We start from the raw sequence: 23,833 nt of genomic DNA, 5'->3' as shown, positions 1-23,833 counted from the left end.
ATTAATCTTAAAGCAAAAATGACCAACGTCTTCTGGTTCCAGCTTCTCAAATGTGATGGTTTGTGCTTTTCTATGTATTATATCGTTGTAAATTGAATATCTTTGGGTGTTGGACTGTTGGTCGGACAAAACTAGACATTTGAAGACGTCACATTGGACAATCATTTTCACTATTTTCATTCATATTATACACTAAACAATTTTTTAGTTAAAACAATAATTGATAGATTAATCGATAATAAATATAACCTTTAGTTGAAGTCCTACTATCTTCTAAACCCATCATATTATGTCTTTTTTTTCCAGATATTCCGATGGCCCATCGCCAGCAGGCTGGATGGAAACGAGATGCTGGAGATCCAAGTGTACAACTACAGCAAAGTCTTTTCCAACAGGTGAGGTTGTACCGCTGCTCCTAGCTTGTCCTTAAAGCACATTTACAACACCAAACAGCATTTCAGAGTAAACTATTTGTGGCTTCAGTGCCCTTCCTGCCTTCCTGTCACAGCCTGCGACCAATTCAGACCGACACACGGCGCATGTTTCACAGATGAAGGAGAATAAGCTTGTATTCCCCGAGAGCTTGTTCTAAATTGATTCAATTGTGTGTGTAACGGACTGCAAACCATAGAACTGGCCGTGAATGAGTTTCACATCAGGAGGGAATGAAACTACATTAGATCCTCAGTAATGGGCACATTTGTCACTTTACAGTTCCCAAACAATCATTATGAAAAGCACACAGGATGCTTTAAAGGGGTGGGAGTCACCATAGGCCCCACGATATGATACGATAAATTATCACGATACTTATAGGTCCAGTGTGTAGGATCTGGCGGTATCTAGCGGTGAGGTGAGGAGATTGCAACAAACTGAAGCCTCTCGCGTGTACCGAGCATGTTGGAGAGCTACGGAGGCTGACACGAATGTCCCTCTCTAGAGCCAATTGGAGCAGAGCCAGTACGTAGAGTGTGTGTGTATGTGGGAAGTGAGTGGTGAAGCAAGAGAGAGAGCGGCGGCGGTGATCTTATTTTAAACATTTTGCGATATATGCTGAGTATTGCGATAAGAGAAATTGCGACATATTGCGATTTATTAAATTTTTTTAAACTGCAAATTATGCAGTTTGTCAATATCTGTTTTATCTAATAAGATACAGTTTTCACTCACTGTTCATCTCAGAGTTTTCACTCACATATCTTGAGGTCAGAGGTCAAGGGACCCCTTTTGAAAATGGCCATGCCAGTTTTTACTCTAAAACATTTCGCATAACTTTGGAGCGTTATCTTCCTGACAAGCTAGTATGACATGGTTGGAACCAATGGATTCCTTAGTTTTTCTAGTTTCATATGATACCAGTATCTTCACTTTTAGCTTCAAGACGGAGCCCGCTACAACCTCTGAAAGACAGAATTGCATCCGGGCCTGCTTGCGGGCCGTCGGATTGTAATATAATAAAAGATCGATACTTGACGTCTGTGTATCGATACAATAGTGACATGCAAAATATCGCGATACTATGCAGTATCAAATTTTTTTCCCCCGCCCCTAGTGCTTTTGTGGAAGGTGCAACTGGGATCACATGTTGGATGTTTGTTATGTTGTAATTATTTCCATTATGTGTTTGATATGATACTGGTTTATTGATTTTTTTGCAATTCAGACTAATTTTGCTGTTGTGGTTTGTATGTTTTTACTTACAAATCCCAAGATGACGGAAGCTGTATTTCAATTATGAGCCATTTACAGTTACATTAACGACCCGAGTGCTCTTCAGCAATGCACTGATGCTCGAACCTGCTTTGATGGATCTGCACAGCACTCAAATTACTCCAAAGAAATCATTTGTGCAGAGGCGATGGTGGAAACTAGCTAATTAAGTAATATCCTTTTACTCCTCCTCCTCCTCATCTTCTTCTTTTTCTTGTTTTTCTTAAGTGTATTTTTTCTTCTTGTTAGTTTCCCTTGAAGTGTGTCTAGCTCTGGCGTGTCCAGATCTGATAAGACGTAGGCTGGTTGTGCCAGGAAGTCGGTCCGTCTCCCATGTCCATAACAAATCCAATCAGATCATTACAGCTGCTGCGTTTAACTGATTGGCCGACCGGTTGATGTGTCCATACTGAGGACACATTATGTCGCCCACACAGTCATTTAAAACTTCGTATGGTTGTCTCTGTGTGTGTGTGGGTGGTGATGTACTGTATGTGTCTTTATATTCGATCTGTGTGACCTGATCTTGTCCGTGTGAATATAGCTGTGTGTGGATGTGTGTTCTGTAGGTGGTGACACACTTCTGAATGATTCTCACATTCCTCTCAGATCCGGTGACAGGTGTGCAGACAGATGTTGTATCAGTTTTACGTCAAGGCAGCTCTCAACGGTCACCATGATTATTTCTGGTGCCACTGTGTGGAAGAGGAAAAACAGAAACAGGGCAGCCACACAGCAATTTACAGAAGGTCAGAAAGTGGAGGACAGCTCAAAGTTTGCAACCCAACTAGCCCGATAATATGATAGACTGAGTTGCCATTTCTCTTCATTATTCTGCAACGTTAATGAGAACAAAGCAGTGAATCAGAGTAATAAAACATTATTGCTGAAGCCCAGAAACATCCCAAACACAGCAAAATGAGAAGAAAAGATCAAATACAGGCAGAGGGCAGGGTCTCTGCAGATACAGACACCACTTCTAGTGGGTCATAAGTGATGATTGCGAGGGATTATTTTTGTATCAGTTCATACATTGTTTTGTTTTTTTTAGAAAATTCCTTATTCCATATCATACCTTTAACTAAGATAACATAGATAACATTCTCTCATTCTTCTTGCTTACAAAGCTCTGATTGGCCTGGTTGTTTTTCTGCCAAAACGCACAACATCAGAGTTTGAATCACTGGAAAAATGGAGAAACGGGCAGCAGTCCGGAAGCAGTCTTTCATCATTCTGTCGTGGCAAACCCAAACAACGAGCACTCGAGCCAATTAAAACATATGTAAAGTACTTAGCAGTTTTGTGCACAGAAATGTTGGACTGCAGAGAGAAAATTAGCAAGAAAAAGACCATGATTTAAACCATGATGCAGTTAAGAAACGTCTTCATCCACTCACTGCTTGATAATCTCAAATGCACATGCACATACACAAGCAAAATATACAGTAAAACACATAAACTCCTGCATGCAAAGACACTTATCCGCACACATACACACTTACAACACGACAGGACACAGCAGGACACGACCCGGCACTCATTTAAGTTGGTAAATAATTCAAGATGAGTCATAGCTTGTGCTGTTCTCACACCTGCTCCATATGTCCACAAGCAGCATCATTACCAGGGTAACTGATCTGCTTCATCACCCGCTGCACCAACACACTGTAAGGCCAGTGTGTCACACTGCGCAACCATAAGTGCGATCGCATTACCACAACACAAAGAGAAAGGGATGATGCGGGATGGCCTCTGTGCTGTAGTGGCATATAGACCATGTTTTATGGCCTGTTTTCCCCTGTGGCTGAGAGATATGCTTTTATATCCTGCATGCTGTGTGAGTACACTGTGTGTGTTACTGAGCACTGGAGCAAAGAGGAGGTTATTGTATATTCAAGGTCTTAAGCCTGATGTCCGTGGCTCCCGGAGGGTCCATGGAGGAGTATTAGGGGGTCATTGAATTTCTTAATGTTATTTTTTTAATCGAATGTTTTGCAGCAAGCTCACTGCTGCATGGTTAGCAAAACCACTGCCCCCAATTTACTGCCTTGCAATTGTCACAATGAAAAATAAAGTAGTGGCTTCCATGAAAACTTTCCAGAGTGGTAAAATCCTGTCTCACAGTGTTATAAACTGCTGTGCAGGCTTAAAGTGTCTGATAAGCCTTCAAACTTTGTTGTATATGATTCTTTTTAAATAAGAAAGCTTTACATTGATTCATAAATCAAAGGTTAGATCCCAGGGGATTCTAAATGCAAAGCTCAGATTGAACACTGACTGCAATAACTAAATCTGGTTGAGACATCATAGCACCCTCATCAGCAATTTTAGTCAGCAAGTCTGTGTTTTATTTATGTAATGTTGTGTAATTCTCATTGTATGGTCCCAAAGAAACCACTCATTTTGTCACGACAAAACCACAACCAGGCTGTTATTTTCCTTAATAAGGAGTTTGTACAATCACAAAATCGTATGCAGCTGTATTCACATTTGGTATATGAGAATGAAGATGAGGTGTTGGCTAGGGCTGCAACTGAAGATTATTTATTGTTGATTAATCTGTTGATTATTTTCTTGATTAATCGATTAGTTGTCTGGTGTATAAAATGTCAGAAAATGGTGAAAAATGTCAATCAGTGTTTCCCAAAGCTCAAGATGACATCCTCAAATGTCTTGCTTTGTGCACAACTCAAGGATATTCAGCTTACTGTCATAGAGGAGTAAAGAAACCAGAAAATATTCACATTTAAGAAGCTAGAATCAGAGAAATTAGACTTTTCTTTTCTTTAAAAATGACTCAAATTAATTGAATATCAAAATACAACTAATCAATTGATTGTTGCAGCTCTAGTGTTGGCGATGTAGCTCGCTGGGTGTTTGCGACTCTCCCGCTCACCCTAAGATTATTATCAAACAAGATGAGAATGAATTAAAGTCAGACTGAGGTGGTGTCGTCTGAACGTCAGCCCTGAATACTAAAAACTTTATTTGTTCTGTTCCTGCTCTGCAGACAGAATCACTTACACAAACACACATCAGAAGAATATGTATTTTAAAATTCTGCTGTTGTACAAGCTTTGTGATGTCTTTTGAAAAGCTCTACAACACTTTTGAACTACTTTCTTTATTGCATTGAGAGTGAGTATACAATTTCAATATACTCAATATACTCACAATTTTTCCAGTTTTATCTTTTAAATTGGCTTTGAACTTTCCGGGAACCAGTTTCCTCTGAAGCGAGATAAGACTGTTTACAATTCACATGGAGGCTTTTTGCTCATATTAATCTTCCTTTGTCTTTCTCATCTCCTGATCTCAGCAATAAATCAAAACATGCTATTTATTTGTATTCCCTTCTTGAGTTTCTGTTTATCTTTATGGTTTTCATATAGCCGCAGGACATTGAATTGTATAACCCAATAACAGGCTTTCCTGCCTTCAAAAGTGTCCTTCCATGTTGTACACATTGGGACTCAATAATTTATTGCTTGGGCTTAAAATGTAAGCTTACAAACACAAGCCTGTCACTTTGTCGAATTGTATCTCGGATGTAATGTTACTGCTTCTAACCACATGACGCATGACATGCTGATGGACACTGACAGAGAAAAACGAGTCTTAATAGCTTTGTCTATTGTTTGTGGTTAAGGAAGTCTATTGTTACTGGAGTATTGATTGTGTCCATGTGAATCAATAGATATTCATCCATGAACACCAGTGAAAGACACATTCTTCTTATGTTTATATCAGTTTGTGGACACCGGTGGGGGGCAGTGCTTGGCAGAAGCTTCTTCTCGGCCAAATCACACACACACACACACACACACACACACACACACACACACACACACACACACACACACACACACACACACACACACACTTACCTGTCAGCTGTCACATTTTCATTTAACACTGTCCTCCAGCTGAGTAGAGTTACCAGCAGCGGGGATGGATTAGTGCAACCTCGAGAACAACTCTATTTGACTTGGAAAAATATTTTACATTTCAAAGCTGTGCTCCCCTCCCCTCGATGTCACCTGAGCCGGAGAGATTTCGTCATAGTCACGCCTCGATTTTGCAAAAGAAACTGGAGGCACACAAAGAAAAATAATCCAAATTGAAAGGGAAGGGAGCGCTGAATTATAAAACAGATGAAAGTACATTGTTTGCAGATCTACAATCAATAATGAATGGCACCTTTTGAAGTGCTAAAAAGTGAGCCAGAACATGATAGGCCCTGCTCGGTTCAATTATTCAGCACTTGTACACGCGTGACAATGGCTGAAAGGAAATGACAGACCATTTGATGGACATATTGATCACCACTGTCTGTGGAAGGAAAGAGGGGATTATACTGCGGTGGGTTAGGATTTACAGTGACACCACTCAGAGGTGCAGAAGTTTATACTCAACTTCAAGGGAAAAGTTGAGTGCAGAAAACCATTAATATCCTCATAGACTCTGCTTGAGTCATGTCATGGAGCACGGAGCGATTCAGGGGGGAGCCTGGCAGACATGCACCTTCTCAGAGAAAGCATCTGCCAACGCCTGAAGGGAAGCACATCACTTTCTTTTTAATAGCTGAGATTCAAAGTGAAGTCAAGTTCTGAAATTCTAAATTTACCTCATTATTAAGTTTTGAAGTTCTGCTGACAAATGTGGCCTCACTTTCAACTGTACGTTGAATTCGTCACCATCAACTCCAGAGGAAAGAAATAGTGTAAGTGAGGACAGAGAAGGAGATAAAGACGAAGGGAGATGGACAAGAAAATGCATTTACTGCAGAATATACATGTGATATCTGGCAAGATCTGAAGAGAGCATATTGACAATACAAAAACTGCTTTTTCAGGAGGAAAAAACTGAACACGAGAGTATCTTAAACTTATATCTCTTCTGGCACTGCATGTACTCAAACTTACAGTGCTTGTTCAGCAAGGTGCACGCTGTACCAAGTGAGCTAAGGCCTGACACAGATATGAAAACTCTTGTGGAACTTATGTCCAATCAACAAATTTCAATTATCAGAGTGTTGTGAGGAGCACTGCCTTTATGCTCTGGCCATACTGCCTACGTCAGCAGTGCGTGCGTCGCGGAACCTTTTGCTTCTTATTTGGGCGTTCATGTTAACAGGTTAGAGCAGCGCAGCCCAGCTGTGTGTCTGCTGTGTTTCTTCTAGAGATTCGAGGTCTCGCCTATTTTTTCTGCGTGTCGGTGATTCACAGCAAAAATACTGTGAAAATGACCTTTTGACCATATGTTGACATTATACCAGCAACATTACTAAAGTTTCAATGTCTGTATCTGTAGAACATGTCACAGACATGAAAAAAGTAAATATTTATTTTTAACTCACCACTTCCTGTTTCAAAATAAAAGCCCCCTTAGAATTTTTCTGTGGACAGAATCCCTTCATTTGTTAACAAAATGCTTTTATTCTGATTCTTATATTTGCAGAATAGTCTGGTAGAAAATGCAGTGACTTCCACGGCTCCTTAAATTCATAGATAGAATTATGTTTGATAGAGTACCGGCTTTTAATTGTGGATTATTATTGTTATTATTATTTACAAATGAGCACACACTTCTTAACCTTTTTTTGTCTAAATTAGATATAAATGACATACAGTAAACAATTTAATGAAATGGCCATTATGAAAGGCTAACTCTATGTAGAAAGAACCGGCTGGCAGTAGGCAGAGCAGCAGAAATGCTGTCTGTGTCGATACGACACGTGTGAGAGATGGAGCAGTTCAACGAAGTAACCTCACATGCTGCTCACACAGGCAGTGTGTTCCGGGCGTTAAAAGGGATCAAACTCGGGACTTTATGACCCGACACAGGATTCCTGTCAGGAGAAAAGTGCTAGCCACAGAGCAACCCTGTCTCCTACAAAATTATGTTCTCGTGCAACTAAACTGCATCCTCAATTACATTTGGCAGGAAATATATTTTCTCCTAGATTATGGTCTGAGTTTTAAACAGTTTTAAACACGTAGTTAATGTTGTAAATTGAAACAAAACTACTTAGTTAGGTTTAGGTAACAGAACTACTGGGTTACTTTTAGTAAAAAAACATCATGATATGGCTTAAAATGACTACGTAAGTGAACGTTGACTTTTAGTTTCACATTAGACATGAACAGCGGTCACCTGGGGGAAAGTCTGCTGTTTGTGTGACTCATCCACCACCACTCCCACTCACCCTTAGCAGAGTTTCTTGCTTGTTCTACTGGTTATTAGACCAATAATGTTATTATTCCACGTAACTATCATTCAATGGTCACTCAATATACAATGTCACCTGCTCTCTGTGTTGCTCGTTGCACTACGTCACTTGCTGCGGCCGTCCGCAGACTATTTGTGATACGTCAAAGACAAATGTAATCCACAACAAAATACGTTTCCCTCCAAACGTAATTGAGAATGCAGTTTAGTTGTATGGTAACGTACATTTTAGGAGACAGGGCTGCACTCAGCTGACGGGTATCCCAGAAAAGCACAGCCCAAGTTCACATTTTCTTGAGGAGAAAAGTTGCAGCAGAGTAGTTGAGCATGAAAACTCCTTTTCCGTACAGTTAATCTAGGAAGAGGGAAAGAATAATAGCAGGTGATAAACAGCCCACTCTTTATTTGCTCACTGATGAAGTACCTTCTGCCTTTGTTGTTCTTCTTTATTATACATTTAATAAGATAGCATTTGTTGTTTTTTACGCACTGAGGTGCAGGTGTGCTTGTGTACTTTGGATGTGTTTGTGTGTCCTGTACTCATTCACTCTCGTCTGACTGTCAATGTCTATAGTCCCGTTGGGAAGCTCACATCATTAGCTGCCATCCCTGCGGTTTTCTTATGTGAGTGTGAGAGAGAGAGAGAGCATGCCAAGTGGTAAGCTATTGATTGTATGCCCTTGTTTTATGATGATATCTCTCCCTGCGGACTCCTGTCCAGCCTGGTGATTGTGTCTGTCCTTCCTGTCTGTCACGTATGGATGGATATTAAAAACACAGCTGTATTTTCACCCCACATGTTACCGGTGTGTGTGTGTGTGTGTGTGTGTGTCTGTGTGTGTGAGAGCTAGTGACCATTACAGTACAATAGAAATGACATATGGTTGTGGCTCAGTGTGGGCAGCGCATGTGTGGCTGATTGCTCTGCGAACAACACACTGTTTTGGGGGAAACTCTTTAAATTATTCACCAGCTCTAATTGGCTAGCTGAATGGGGACTGTACTGGGTTTCTTCCCACTGTTATGTTCTGCGAAGGATCCTTGGGCAGCATAGAAATGAACCTTATGTCTGATGATTTTCTATTTAACGACAACAATCAAAGAATCCGGTTCTTTTGGGTTTCCAAACATGACAACAAAAAAACCCTTACCTTTTTAAAAAAGTCCTTATTTTAACACTGCAGAGTTGGTTATGTGAGGCTTACAAATACTATGCATTGACAATATAGCTCTATATCCACTACATTTGGTTTAATTACCTGGAAAGAAGGACTTTGGCAGACATGAGTTATCCATGTTTGTTTGGTTTTAAGGCACTTCTGTTTTATTGGAGCTTGCAGAAAAAGTTATTATAATTACGACTTGGATTTTGTTAAGAACACTATTTGCAAACTGGTAACTGGTAATTACAGTAACTCCGATATGACATGAATGCGGCATAACTATAATGAAATAATCCATTAATTCAACCATGAGGTTTTACTCAAAGAAAACAAATGTGTGATTGATGTTAATTTGACTTGCCAGACTTACATTTTGTTAATTTAGTCATCTAAATTTGTAAAAGTGTTTTCTTTTAATGCAAATTTAGAAGAAAAAACGTACAGTTAAATGCAAAATGTGCTGCACATGCTGAAGTTGAATCTAAAGGCCCTGACACACCAAGCTAACGGTCGGCCGTCGGACAGTTTGGGGCCATCGGTGAGCGTCCGTCGGCCAAGTTTTTGCCGTCTGTCCCACATCGTCAGCTCTAGTCTGCCTGTGTCGGAGTTTTTTCTGTGCCCGTCGGTGAGAGAAAATACTCTTGATTGGTTGTTCAGTGTAAACAAACCAGTGCACAGGAAGAGAAACGGACGTACGTGGTAGTTGGCTGCAGTCTTTGCAGTGTTTTCAAGTGCAACTTTTTGGCCAAGACAAAGATGACGTGAGGCGACAAAACTGGTGGCTTTCGTCGCAGCTAGTTCTTTGATGTCAGCTTGCTGTGTCCCCAGTTTTAAGGTCTCTGCAGCCTTCAGCTTTTCAATTAAAACAAACAGAGAACTTATTTTTCTTGCCATTAAAAAACTTTAGGAAGTAAAAGCAGAGAATAACATTTTCCTTCCCTGTGCTGGGTGAACGAATGGTATGAAAGTCTTCATCCCTTTATTTACTTGTCCTTGAGGGCATTGATAAGACTATCACCAACCCCCTGCTGGACCCACTGCAGTTCGCCTACAGAGCCAACAGGTCTGTAGACGACGCAGTAAATTTAGCCCTCCACTACATCCTCCAGCACCTGGACTCCCCTGGCTCCTATGCCAGGATCCTGTTTGTGGACTTCAGCTCCGCATTCAACACCATCAGCCCAGCTCTGCTACAGGACAAGCTTTCCCTGCTGAGCGTGCCTGACTCCACCTGCAGGTGGATCACAGACTTTCTAACAGACAGGAGTCAGCACGTAAGGCTGGGGAAGCAAGTCTCCGACACCCAGACCATCAGCACCGGTGCCCCCCAAGGCTGCGTTCTCTCCCCACTGCTTTTCTCCCTGTACACCAACGGCTGCACCTCCAGACACCAATCTGTCAGGCTCCTTAAGTTTGCAGACGACACCACCCTCATCGGCCTCATCTCCGAGGGTGACGAGTCTGCCTACAGATGGGAGGTTGACCATCTGGCATCCTGGTGCAGCCAGAACCACATGGAGCTGAATGCTCTGAAGACAGTGGAGATGGCAGTGGACTTCAGAAGGAACTCAGCCCCGCTCCCCCCCCTCATCCTGCGCGGCTCCCCAGTTAACACGGTGGAGTCGTTCCGTTTCCTGGGCACGACCATCGCCCAGGACCTCAAGTGGGAGCTGAACATCAGCTCCCTCATCAGTAAGGCCCAGCAGACGATGTACTTCCTGAGGCAGTTGAAGAAATTCAACCTGCCACAGACCATGATGGTGCACTTCTACTCGGCCATCATCGAGTCCATCCTCACCTCCTCCATCACCGTCTGGTTTGCCGCTGCCACCGCCAAGGACAAGGCCAGGCTGCAGCGGGTCATCCGTGCTGCAGAGAGGGCGATTGGCTGCAACCTTCCCTCCCTCCAGGAGCTGTACACCTCCAGGACCATAAGGAGGGCAGGGAAGATTGTGGCCGACCCCTCCCATCCTGGACACCATCTATTTCAGACTTTACCATCTGGCAGGAGGTTAAGGTCCATCAGGACCAAAACCTCACGCCACAAAAACAGTTTTTTCCCCATGGCAGTGGGGCTCTCCAACAGCCCCTCTGCCCCCCTGTGACTGTCTCCCCCTCACACACACACTACGGCCCCCCCCCCCCCCCCCCCCCCCCACCCCCCTACCCCGACACTGACTCTCCCCCTCTCTCATACACTCTCAATACCACCCCCTACAGTATCCCTCTCTCTCCCTCTCTCTCCCTCTGATACCTGATTGTTTTGTTTGCACACCGACAATATTTGCACTATCTGTTTATACCATGTTTATTTTATAGCTTATTTTGTAAATTGTACATTTTTTATTCTTATTTTATTCTAACGTTTATCTATTCTTTGTTATTATACTGTTTGCCTCGCACCAATAAGCCAAAGAAAATTCCTCGTGTATACCCCTTACACCTGGCAATAAACACCTTTCTGATTCTGATTCTGATTAAAAGAGGTTGTTGAGAATTGCTGCCTGGTGCTGAAATATGTTGAAAGCTTTGGAGAATAAGCTGTCTGAAATGTTTGCAGGCCTGGGTCGCACAGTAGAAGCTTTTTGGCATACAGTGTATGTTTTAGCATTTCCTTTAATGTGCTACCGGAGAGGTGGCATTTGCAAAACAAGAGAATTAGATACAATAACAATTTCGCTGATTGTCACACCAAAGTTTGTCCTTAGTGGTGCTTATTGTTGTACATTATGAGGCAAACACTCATATATCCTGTGTGTCCCGGCCGTTATAGGGAGTTTTTAAAATGATGTGGTAATATGTTTACGGTGCCCTGTGTAGTATTCTTCTAAATGAACAAAAAGTTATGTTCACATTCAGTGTTTCTCACCGTACTGCTCACACTTGTGTACAAAATAAGGACAACTAAGAGGAGATGCTAGGTGAAAGGAAGACTGATATGTTTGGTGTGTGTCTATTTGAGCTGAAATCGACTTACTTTAAATTGCTTTGAGGAGTGACATACTGTAGTGAGTCGGCGACAAAGGCAGTACGGCACTTTCTCAATGTCTGTCACAGCACATACCCATCACCACCCACCTAATAGCAGTCTGTTCATGACTCTATCACTGAGGCACACAGACCTACACACTGTGACACAGAGTCGTGGAGACCAGATGCTCTTGGTGAATAAAAAAAGTACTATTATGTCAGTATTTATTAGTGTAACTGAACAGGGAGATAAACTAGCAATGTGACAATGACTAAAAAAAGACTTTAGATGTACACAGAGGTAACCAGATGGGCAGCAGAGGAGAAACAAAAGACCCCATGTTCTGATGTAATGCCATGTATTGATCTCACTGATTGATGTTTTACGATGCTTTGTTGGTGTTTCCCTGCAGACTGGTGGGGACTTTCTGTATGGTACTTCAGAAGGTGGCCGAGGCGGGACAGCTGGAGCTGACCGACACGCTCATCGACGACAACAACACGTCAATAAAGGTAAAGCTCAACACTGCTCTCACATTGTCAGTGTCATCAATCTACAGGGGGTTGCACAGTGGGATGTGTAAATAGATCATTTTCACCAAATTATAAGTGAACAACGTTTTAATATTGTGTTTACAGCTTTTTGTGTTTGTGGCCAAAAAAAATCAATTAGCAGGTTTAACAGCTGCCATGGGTTTGTTACCTGGACATCCAAAATGAGGAGTAAACACCATTTACATGAAGCCTCTTCAAACTCACTGAACCCATCAGAACAAACTAATGCCTTAAAGGCAAAAAACTTAATTTAAGATTTGAGTGGAGATTACAAAGTTCCCAAAAGTACACGTCAACAAACATGTCAACATGAAATTTGAGGAAATGTGTATAAAATACTTTAATATAAGGCAGCCATAAAGCAGCCATTAGAACTAGACCGCCTAGTTTCACAGCTTGGTCCAAGTTTCGTGAGCTGGACGCTTCACGCTGGACGGGCTCATTTATATAACAGATTGTTCCCGGCCAACCAATCGTGTAATTCATCACTCAGTGACAGACTTCTGCGTTCGTAGGGATGGCTCTCTGCGGTCCGGGCCAAAAAAAGCATGGAGTTTGGGGGATGAAATATTTAACTCGTATAGCTTCGATGAACAGCTGATACAGAATTTGTATCCCCTTCGATAGCTCAGTTGGTAGAGCGGAGGACTGTAGAGTGAATACATAGATATCCTTAGGTCGCTGGTTCAAATCCGGCTCGAAGGAGGACACTTTTGCAAATTTCCCCACTGTGGGACTAATAAAGGAATGTCTTATCTTAATGTCAATAAAGATCAAATTAACTAGTGACCAAAAATAGTTTACAAAAGCTTAAATCTGTTTATATTTGTAAAAGGATATGACTTACCTTACAGCAGTAGAATTGAAATGAAATCTTATTAGTCAGCAAAATCCATTCACAAGCAAGTAGGGGAACATTAAATGGAGAAATCAATCTTCCAATGCACCTGCAGCGGTGGCAATAGGAGAAGAAACAGCCGTCATCTGGCCTATTATAGTCCTGCACATCAACAACGATCTGATGGATATACAACCTTCCTTTGCACCATCAGCACATCGGGACAATTAACATTAATCCAGATATTCTCTATTGATTGGAAATTGTGTTTAGAACAGCTAAACCGCAGAGAAGCTCAGTGGTAAAGATGATTGTGAGGATGATCTGAGGTTTTAAAGCACCCCGGGGTGCAAAATTGTGTTAGTGGAGCAGGGAGTGCTGATGTGATGCTTCTGAGATGATGACACACAGCAGGGGGAGTGCTTTAGGGTTTATACTTGCACACACATGCACACGTCCCGCTGACATATGTGCGACTGGCTTCTCCTGAAAGCACACACACACACAATTAAGAGAATTTTAGTGTTGTACCTCCGTGTAGGAAGAAACTAAATCCGACATAAACTGAGAGAGAGCACTTTTACTTACAACTGCACTGGTGTGGTTGCCATAGTGACAAATCTACTCCTCGTGGACTAGCGGTGATTGTCTTGCGAGGATGCAGGAAAGAGAGAGCGACACGGAGGCAGAAAGGAGAACAAGAGCCCCGTGTATATTTTCTCATTCGTCTTTGTCAGTGAGAATAAATTGGCCGCTCCGTAATAAAGATGAGGTCATTGTCAGGAGGATAATATTTGTCCAAACATGACTCCGAAGAAGACGCGACAAGACAAACTATAGTGTCGCTGATGTTTCTGGCCTAGATTAAACTAACACTCGCTGTCGGTCTGAATTCCCCCGGCAAATACTAGGTAGAAGAGATGATTTATAGTCCTGTTAAAGTTTGTTGTCTGTACCGAGAGCTTTTTCTGAACCCAATTAAATGGATTGCTATACGGCATTGCGTCATCACCAAGGCTACGCCCCCTTTATGGGGGATAGAAAACAGAAGATCCCAATTTGACGTTCAATTTGAATTGTAATTTTGACAAGTTCGTATGCATTCATCTCTTGTTAAACGAACATTTGTTTTATACACATGTCTAACAATTTTGCGATCTTGCATCCTTCGTTGTGAATGACCCAACACAGTGGCCGGATATTGCTTATCCAGACATCTATAGTGCTACATATTTGATTGAATCACCAGGTATCGTTAGGCTTAGTGTTGTCTGTAAGTAATCAACCTGTTAATAAGCCAACTATTTGATCTTTAAGCTGAGATTTAGTTGGAAATGACAGTCTGATGTTGCTGTGTGAATGCACTGCAGCAGCCTCCCACTCAAGCTAACTAAGCTAAGTTATCCATCAGTAGTAACTGTCACAACATCATTTAGTTAATTTACCACACAGAACAGTGAATATTCATATCTTATGTGCGTCAAATCTCGGTGTGAAAGCCTCGGTTAACAGCTTTTCTGCATTTTCCCGTTTCACTCCATATGTGGCAGCGCATTTCCCTCCCCCCAAAAGGGAGGGGATACAGCCTTAGCGATGACGCAGTGCCGGAATTAGCCAAGACTAAGCTTTAAAGGTACAGTAGGATGTAGGATTTGACGGCATCTAATGGTGTGGTTGCAGATTGCAACCAACTGAGTACCCCTCGGCTTACTCCTACAAGACTGCGGTAACGTGACCCGCCAAGTGCAAAACCGTGATAACGCTCAGAGGCCATCCTTACCATAGTAACACTACTTTAGGAGCAATGGAAGTCAGACGATGGCTGGAGCACCACGGTTTTACACTCTGCGGCTCACGTTTCACAAGCGTGTCGGGAGAATTACGGTGGCCTTCAGGTCTCATAAAAACGTGAAAGGTTCTCTCTAGAGCCAGTATTTGGTTTGTCCGTTCTGGGCTACTGTAGACACATGGCGGAGCAACATGGTGGACTCCGTGAAGAGGACCTGCTCCCTATGTAAATATGAAGGGCTCATAGTGATAGTGATGACAGCACTGACAAACTAATTATATTAGTGTCAGGGACATTAATTGTGCTTTAAATTCCAATTTTTTGTAGGAGTTTCTCGATGTGACATGTCATAAAGTCCTCGGATTAGATTTTGGTGCAGAGATAATAGACCCATCAGAAGCAGCTGAGAGGTGAAATAAGGAGATCTGCCCAACAGGTGGATTTGAACAAATTGGCACATTTTATATTAGTATTGAAAATGTTTTTTGATACACTAAGTTGAAATGATCTTTCTGCCAAATGCTTTGAAATCAAATAACTGCACTGTGACCTTTCTGGAAGTGGAAGCGTATTAACTTTCTGCTCATTTTCATCTGCTCTCGTTGTGTTTTCAGACCAGCGTTACCATAGAGATCAGATACCAGTCAATGGATGGCGCAGTGGGAGTGTGGAGCGACGGGGAGTTCCTGGATGTTCCTGACGACCGTGACGGGATGTTTGCCTTTGAAACAGACAGTTTGCTGTCAGCACAAAGCCACGGGTCGGGGACGTCTCCCGGACGGTCCTTACAGGGATCTATACCGACCTTCAGGAAGTGAGTCAAACACACAAACTATCCCCGTGATAACTCTGCTGCCTTACGTTACAATGAATCAGGCTGTGAAATGCTGTTGCCTGAATATTTGATGACTCTCCCCAACAGCAAACACGATGTGCTGTTTTAATTACGTACTTTAGTTTTTAAGAGATCATTAACAGTAACAGTGCTACCGAGGCACACATTGGTGAGAAAGTAACTTGAATGGGTTGAGGAAGCTCAACCAGCATTCACGCATTGATGATGCTTCATGCTGTCCAGCTGATGTAACATCTGTCTCTGTTATGGAGAGGATCATGTACAGTAGAGGTCTTGTGCTTTATGAAAATGGACAGACCCACCAAAGGGGGCTTTGAGTTATGAAGGAAACAGCTAGCATTTGATCTAAAAGTTGTTTTAGATATTTGATATATGCAAAAAGGGTTTGTGTATCTGTTCTCATAATTATCTCCTAAAGCCGTTAGATTTGACACATCAGAGGTAACTTAAAGGGGACCACATCAAAGTGTGTTTGCAGGTGTTGTGGAGTACTACTGCACATGAGGGAGCTGTGTGAAGTGTGATAAATTGCCTCAAGAGATGTCACTTGAGTGCTTAAGACTACAAGTTTGAAAGTGAAAGAAATCTGGTGCTGTGGAGAAAGAAATGATCTGACCAGGCCCCGCCACTCATCTCTGCTGCAGGCTAGTGGCTCAAGGCAACTTTAGCTGCTACTAGCATAACACAAATCTCCAACTGAACTGTCAGCGGTTGAGTTGCATTGTGGGTAATGTAGGCAGCAGGTTTTGAAAAGGAAGAAGAATGTATGGAATGAAAAATATCGATAAGGCGGTATCTCTGGTTCTGCTGCATCGATTTGAATACTTTTTGTCTGGACCGCAGAGGGCCACTGTCACTGAGTGATGAAGTTACACGATTGGTTGGTAGAGTGTTGGAGTTTCCTCATTGGCCGTAGCTCTTTCAAAATTAAAAGGCGGGAACAGTTCTTTATGCAAATGAGCCCGTCCAATGCGACGCGTCCTGCTCATGAAACTTGGACCAAGCTGTCTAACTAGGCGATGTAGTTCTAAATTGAAACGAGATTCATCAGCGGCATAGCCAATTTCTCGCTTAAAATTGTTTAGACGGAATAACAGAAAGTTCACGAGAAGGCCACCATGTTGTTTGTTGTTTGAAATGGCAAGCAGAAAACCAGGGACCAATCACGATAGGGTACGTCACCGCACCTGGTGGACATATATCGTTGGATTTAACATTAGAGACATGACCACTGACTATTTGTGTAACAATTTATCCGCTAATTCACAGACTGACCAGAAACGGTCCAGCAATATACTCGAGTCTTGTTTTTTCACTGTCAATTGTGAGTCTGACAATGTTATAGGAGTGCAATGCTAAATCGGTGGAATACTGAAATGAAGATGTGTTTGAGCCTAGTTGATATCAACATCGTCATTGTCAGTTTTATGATTAACATGATTAATGTCATGCTGCCTGTTAAAGACGTTGAAGGAATTGAAAGAGACTTTTCACAACAATTTTCCCATCAGCACTCGTGGGGTTAAAAATAATAAGTGGATTTTGTTTGGTTCTGTGCGGTTGTGAACTTTGCTTGTCATTTACAACCATGCTGAAGTTGCATAATCTGTTGATACAGTTCAGAATGCATTGCATATGTTTGTTCATAATAATAGACACGAAACCCCAGGCTGTACAAGGCTATATAGATTTATTATGAAAAACTGTTAGGCAAAGGTCTTCCTTTATGGTTTGCTTGTCGTGTTTTTGCTGAATAGCATGTGAAATTATCTGTGGGTGGTATCGATTTCTACTGAGACTATCTGCACAGCCAGACCACTAAATCCATCATCATACTGCATGTTGAATGGGCGGGTGAAAAATTGTATATGTGTGAGGCTGAATATTGTCGGGTGCAGGCTTTTGTTTCGGTTTGTTGACCATGAACGGCAAAATTGTCTCACAGCATAAAATTAAAAAGCATTCAGGGTCTGCCGATGAGAGACTCAAAGCAGCCTGAGGAAAACAAGAAAATTTGACTAATCTAAGTTTTAGTGCATCCCACGGGTGTTACATAACAGATACAGTATTTGGATTTGATAATCTAGGAAAAAGAAAAAACACAGCTGTGGAGAAATACTGTAAAAGAGTTCAATAAAAGTGGGAGGAAAGTAGCCGCTAAACTCACGAGGAGAAAGCTTATATTCATATCAAATTACATTACATTTCCTCACCTTTCTTCAGGTGAACAAACCTTGCTGCGTGACGAGGGCACCTGTCATTCGGTTGCCGTGGTTGCACAGAGCTGTCAGTCAGACTTTGTAAGAGCCGCCGTAGGGCTTTCGTTTCCTCTGAAAAAAAGTTGAGAGTTGCTGAGAAAAATACCAAGTAACTCTGAGCCTAGCCAACAAATCCACCTTTAATCCGCCTTCACACCGGTCGGTGTTGGCCAGACTGATGGGTCTGTGGAAAGATTTTAATAGCCTTGCCACTTCTCATCCAAACCCCTTTATACCCTGAATTACCAGCAGCTCCGTTTAGTTTTCAGTATGAAAACTATCTAAAGATGTTTCATTGTGTCCCGAATTCTGACACTGTGGCTGGTTATAATTATTCTTATTCTGTTAATGAAGTGTTAATGTGCAGGAGATGATAACCGGGGATGAGTCTCTCGTTGCTTTAGGGAGGAGGAGGAGGAGGAGGATGTCATAAACAGTTTAGCCTCAAGGTATATTCCCTACATCCTGCCTGTCTCCCTGATTTCCCCACCTTTTAGTTTGTGGTTTTGTGTGTCTGTTTTACCTCCTCTTTCATGCAGATGCAATCAGAAATACATCTGACAAGGTCTTAGAGAGTTATTTGTCCCTCCCAGGTATTGTTATAATCTCAAAACTTCTAAAAGCATAGCCATCAGCTGCCAGAAGTCTATCTGAGATTTCAAACTTTGAGAGAGCAGGAGTTATATTTCTAAAACTCTTGAGAGAGATGCAAACACAAACTCCTCTATTATTAATTATTATTACTTATGAATGCAGAGTGGAAGAACAAACAGAAGAACTGTATCTACATGGCTCGAGGAGCTCCACCCACTGCTGTCTATTTCTGTTATATCACCCGCAGTCTAAAGGTCATGCATGCTGCTTGAATGTAGGGATGCACCGATCCGACTTTTTCAGTCCCTTTACAGATACCGATAGTGATACCCGGGCTTTGGGTATCTGCCGATACAGAGTACCGGTCCGATACCAGCGTCTTATTAATGAGCAGTATGCCTCAAGTGACTGGGATCATTCTTTTATGTGTAAGGAAACATCAGGCTGGACTTAAATATTGTTTTTCGTAACTTTGTAAAACAAAATGCTAAAATAAAGTAGGGCTGCAGCTAACGATTATTTTTCATTTTCGATTAATCTGTTGATTATTTTCTCAATTAATCCATTAGTTGTTTGGTCTATAAAATGTCAGAAAATGATGAAACATGTCTATCAGTGTTTCCCAAAACCCAAGACGACATCCTCAAATGTTTTGTTTTGTCCACAACTCAAAGATATTCAGTTTACTGTCATAGAGGAGTAAAGAAACCAGAAAATATTCACATTTAAGAAGCTGGAATCAGAGAATTTTATACTTTTATTTCTTAAAAAATTATTCAAACCGATTATTCGATTATCAAAATAGTTGATTAAATTAATTTAATAGTTGATAACTAATCGATTAATCTTTGCAGCTCTAAAATGAATACATAGATATAAATTTACTGAATTGTTGTTAATTATTAAAATAATAAATTGTGCACCAGCAACTTGGTAAAAAAAATCTTTTATTTTATTTTTTATAAATATTTATAAATATTTTTTTATTTTATTTATTTATAATTCCAGTATGTAATGAATATAATATATATATAAATAGAATTTAATTGAATAGATCGGCCCCATTGCCACCGATACCCGATCCAGCTATTTGAGTCAGTATCGGCCCGGTATTGGTATCGGTGCATCCCTACTTGCATGAGAGTTTGTGCTCTTTGCCATTTTCAGTGGGATTTCATTATAACTGTATGAGTATGAGTTCAAGAGCGTGTAGGTGGCTTGTTAAGGCGTATTGGTTCCTCCTCGTCCCCTTAATTGAGTGAAATTGCAGCCGGCGTTGACCATCCCACTGCTAACACCTCTCCTTTCTGCATCGTCTCTGGTCCTGCAGGATGATTTATGGCGGTGCACATGAAGCATTTTGGTATATCTGCGATACAACAATGAGTCGGCTTTGCAGGGGTTTTGTTATTCCTAATAAATAAATCACCCTCTGGGTGGTTTTACTGCCAGTGAAGCAGATCTGCTGAATAGTGCATGCATAGACGAGCACATGTGCCAGACATGAAGAGAATGGATTTAAGGCTCCAGTTGTCATTTGATCTGCGGACATCAAATACTGGAAAAAAACAAACAAACAATGAGATGAAATGGGGTCGCGCATTAGAGCGTGATCATACTTTAACACATTTCTTTTTCTTGTAAAAACAATTTATAAATTATTTGGCGTTGCCTCACTGAAACATCCTGCTGTAAATAGTCATTGTGTTTATTCAGACGCTTTTAATATGCATGATTCATTTGCATAACATCAAATCGGCACTCAAAGGAGACAATTCAGCCGGGCAAAGCTTCTGTTGAACGGATCATTTACTGGAACAAGTGTTCATTTATTTATTAGGATTTTTTGCCAAGTGTCTGATTCATTTGTCCGTCAGTGTAAACTGCTGTGTCTTCAAAGACCTCTCTGGCGTCACATGTTGATAATATCACACAGCGCTGAGGTGCAGGCGAGGCCTTTTATGTCACTCGTCTTTATCTCTGTGGGTCTGCTCACTGCGGCACCGACTCCCCGTGGAAACACTCATAACTTCATTCAGATGTGGCAGCTAATACAGAGACATGCCATTCTTATACAGAATAGATATATTCATCTTGGATATAGATTTTGTGCCTTTAATATTTGGATAGCTGTCAGCTTCCGATGTACAGTACAGAAAGCCCTTGTCAGCAAAAAGTAAAATCTTCAGCTCTGCGAGTCGACACATTGCTGACACACTGCAATCTCAGATGAGGCTTTACAGAGTCCATTTCTGTTGAAGAGATGGTGTTATGTGGCATAAAAAAAACATCAAAGCTTCATTTTTATGCCTCAGCGCCGGGGGCCAGAGGCATTAAGTTTTCGGGGAGTCCGTTTGTTCGTCCGTACCATCCTTGTGAACGCTATATCTGAGGTTTGTCTTGAGGGATTTGGCACAAACGTCGACTTGGACTTAAACCTGCAGTAGGCAGAATATTTTTGGCATCATTGGGCAAAAATTCCATAATAACCTTTCAGCATATTGTAATTCAAGTGTTCTGAGACGTGAGACTTTAGCCAATCACAGGTCATTTCAGAGAGAGAGAGCGTTCCTATTGGCTATTCATTCAACGGAGGCAGCTGTCAATCACTCGCAATCGCTGATCAAACGGTCAAACTAGGCAGCGCTGATCAAATATGAATCAATATTCTGTTACTGTAATGCCTATTTCTCACCTCAAATGTTTTCAGAAACATTGTAGTGTACTGTTCAGCTCCGGCTGGTGGGCGGTGCTTGATATTTCCTCAACTGATCTCAACATGGAAGCCCGGATCACAAACTTTCTCATTTTACACCTAAACAGTACACTACAAGATGTTTCTGAAAACATTTGAGGCGAGAAATAGGCATTACAGTAACAGAATATTGGTTCATATTTGATCAGCGTTGCCTAGTTTGACTGTTTGGTCGGAGTTCGCGACTGATTGACAGCTGCTCAGAGATGGCAGGTTCCAGATCAGCTCAGATTGGTTGTTTCCCTCCGGTCTGTGAAATCTTGCAGATGCCATTAGGAGTAGCAGAGGACACAGAGGCACAGGAGTTTTTTTAGATTTACCTGTCTCATGCAGTATTGTCAGTATATAGTGACCGTTTTATAAAAATAACTTGTTTTAATCATATTTGCTCCATTTCTACCCACTGCAGCTTTAAGGATGGACTGATTAGATGTTGGTGGTCAAAGGTCACTGTGACCGCACACATTTTTGCTCAAGAATTTATATGCTAATTACGACAACTTCACAGAAATGTCTAATAGGATAAAATGATGAAGTGATGACATTTTGGACAGACATGGATGTAAACTGCATGCTAGGTTTTGAATCATCTGAAGGATATGTTGTTCATCTGTTCTCCTGCTTTGTTTCCTTCTGCAGACACAGATGCTGGTTGACGCAGTTGTCTTTTGATTTTTTGACATACCTTGTTCCTCCTCGTGTAGCTGTATCCGCTCGAGGGACTGCTCTGTGTTTGTCAGCTCTGCTGTTGTGTTTTGCTGTGGTTTGCAGTGGCTCTCATTCTCAGCTTGTGTGATAGTGCGGTGTATAAATTAGAACACAGTGTGTAAGCTCCTCTGTCTCTGTTGCAAGCCCTGATGTGGGAGCAGACGATGACGACATGAAGACGTGCCTCTTGGGGTAAATCCCAGTTTCTGCCTCACCTGTGTGTTTGTCCTAGATAGGAGTTAGGATCTCATTAGAGTTGATTATTTATAAGGTTACATAAAAGGAAATCCCGTAGACATCACCAGGGATGTCTAGAAAAAGGGAACATTTTGTCTCTGAATGCTTTCAAAGTAGTCTGAAGGAAAATGTAATTTCCAGCCCGGTTGATGCAATAACAGAGTAAAAACTGCAAGAGTGGGATTTGGAGTGAGTAGGAAAAGCGTTTGTGTAATGTACATTCTTGTACTTCTTCCTTCCTCTTCATTTTCCTCCACCATCCTTCTTTTCTTTTTTCTTTCTTCCTCAGTCTGCATTATGTAGACAGATGGTCATCCACATAAACACACTGCAAAATGATTGTGGAGCTATATTTATTCAAGATAAATGCACAGATAATGTTTTGTTTGCACTATACAGGCCATGAAGGCTCAAAGCAATCTTTTTTTTAATGGTGTGAGGGGCATTAAACTTGCATTAGCTTCTAACTATGTGACACTAATGAGGGTAAAGTTATGAGCAAACATTTGCAAGATCACAGGCAAAGAATATCAATTACTTTATCAATTAACTTTCTAGTTGGCAAATGAAGCGGCTACACAAAAGCACTGGAGGAGAGATGCCAATATAACAGAGATAAGTAATGTTGATGATCCATTTTCTTATCTGTTGTTGTCACGTAGAAGTAGAGATCTCACAACAGCCAAAGTGCAAAGTTGGAAAAACTTGATGTCCTGAGCAGCAGAGGATGAAACCTGCCAAGGAAAGAAAGTGTTGAGAGAGAGAGAGAGAGAGAGAGAGAGAGAAAGGCCTGCAGAGCATTCGATAAGGTTGCAGGACAAAGAGTTCTGGTTTAGTGAGAGTTTTCAACCGCTAACTGTGTTATCAGGTCGAGCCGATCTTTGTCTGGATGCAGTCTAGGGGATACTGTAAGCACCCGAATGTGTGCATCCAATCTATGTCTGTGCGAGAGAAAGAACAGGTGTGTGTAGGCTACAGCGTCTCACTGAGCTCCATTCAGCAGAGCCCCCAGAGCAGAACGCACAGACAGTATATGTCAATGAATTATTGATCGCTGGCGGGTTATTTCTTATCTTCCACACTTATGAAAACACATACTGGACAAAACACAATAAAACACAAGCAAATTTTTAAACACATTTTAACAGTTAGACAACATTGAGCATGTA

General features: G+C 41.5%; 1 protein-coding gene and 1 non-coding gene across 10 annotated transcripts in view; both read left to right on the top strand.

Annotated features, from left to right (window-relative positions):
- otofa (otoferlin a) overlaps positions 1-23,833 on the top strand; it is a 90,979-nt gene that overhangs the window by 25,309 nt on the left and 41,837 nt on the right. For all 9 annotated transcript variants that reach the window (XM_074615731.1, XM_074615733.1, XM_074615730.1 and 6 more), the window contains exons 3-5: positions 307-395; positions 12,488-12,587; positions 15,871-16,070. In XM_074615731.1, coding sequence (XP_074471832.1) covers positions 307-395; positions 12,488-12,587; positions 15,871-16,070 — 389 coding nt within the window. The remainder of the gene's footprint in view (positions 1-306; positions 396-12,487; positions 12,588-15,870; positions 16,071-23,833) is intronic.
- On the top strand, positions 13,247-13,334 carry trnay-gua (transfer RNA tyrosine (anticodon GUA)). The gene is given in 2 exon segments: positions 13,247-13,283; positions 13,299-13,334. It is a non-coding gene; the product is annotated as a tRNA-Tyr (tRNA).

This window comes from Sebastes fasciatus, chromosome 18, assembly GCF_043250625.1.
Source record: "Sebastes fasciatus isolate fSebFas1 chromosome 18, fSebFas1.pri, whole genome shotgun sequence".
Classification (NCBI taxonomy): domain Eukaryota; kingdom Metazoa; phylum Chordata; class Actinopteri; order Perciformes; family Sebastidae; genus Sebastes; species Sebastes fasciatus.
The sequence above is the reverse complement of the archived record's forward strand: the minus strand, read 5'-3'. Positions and strand labels throughout refer to the sequence as shown.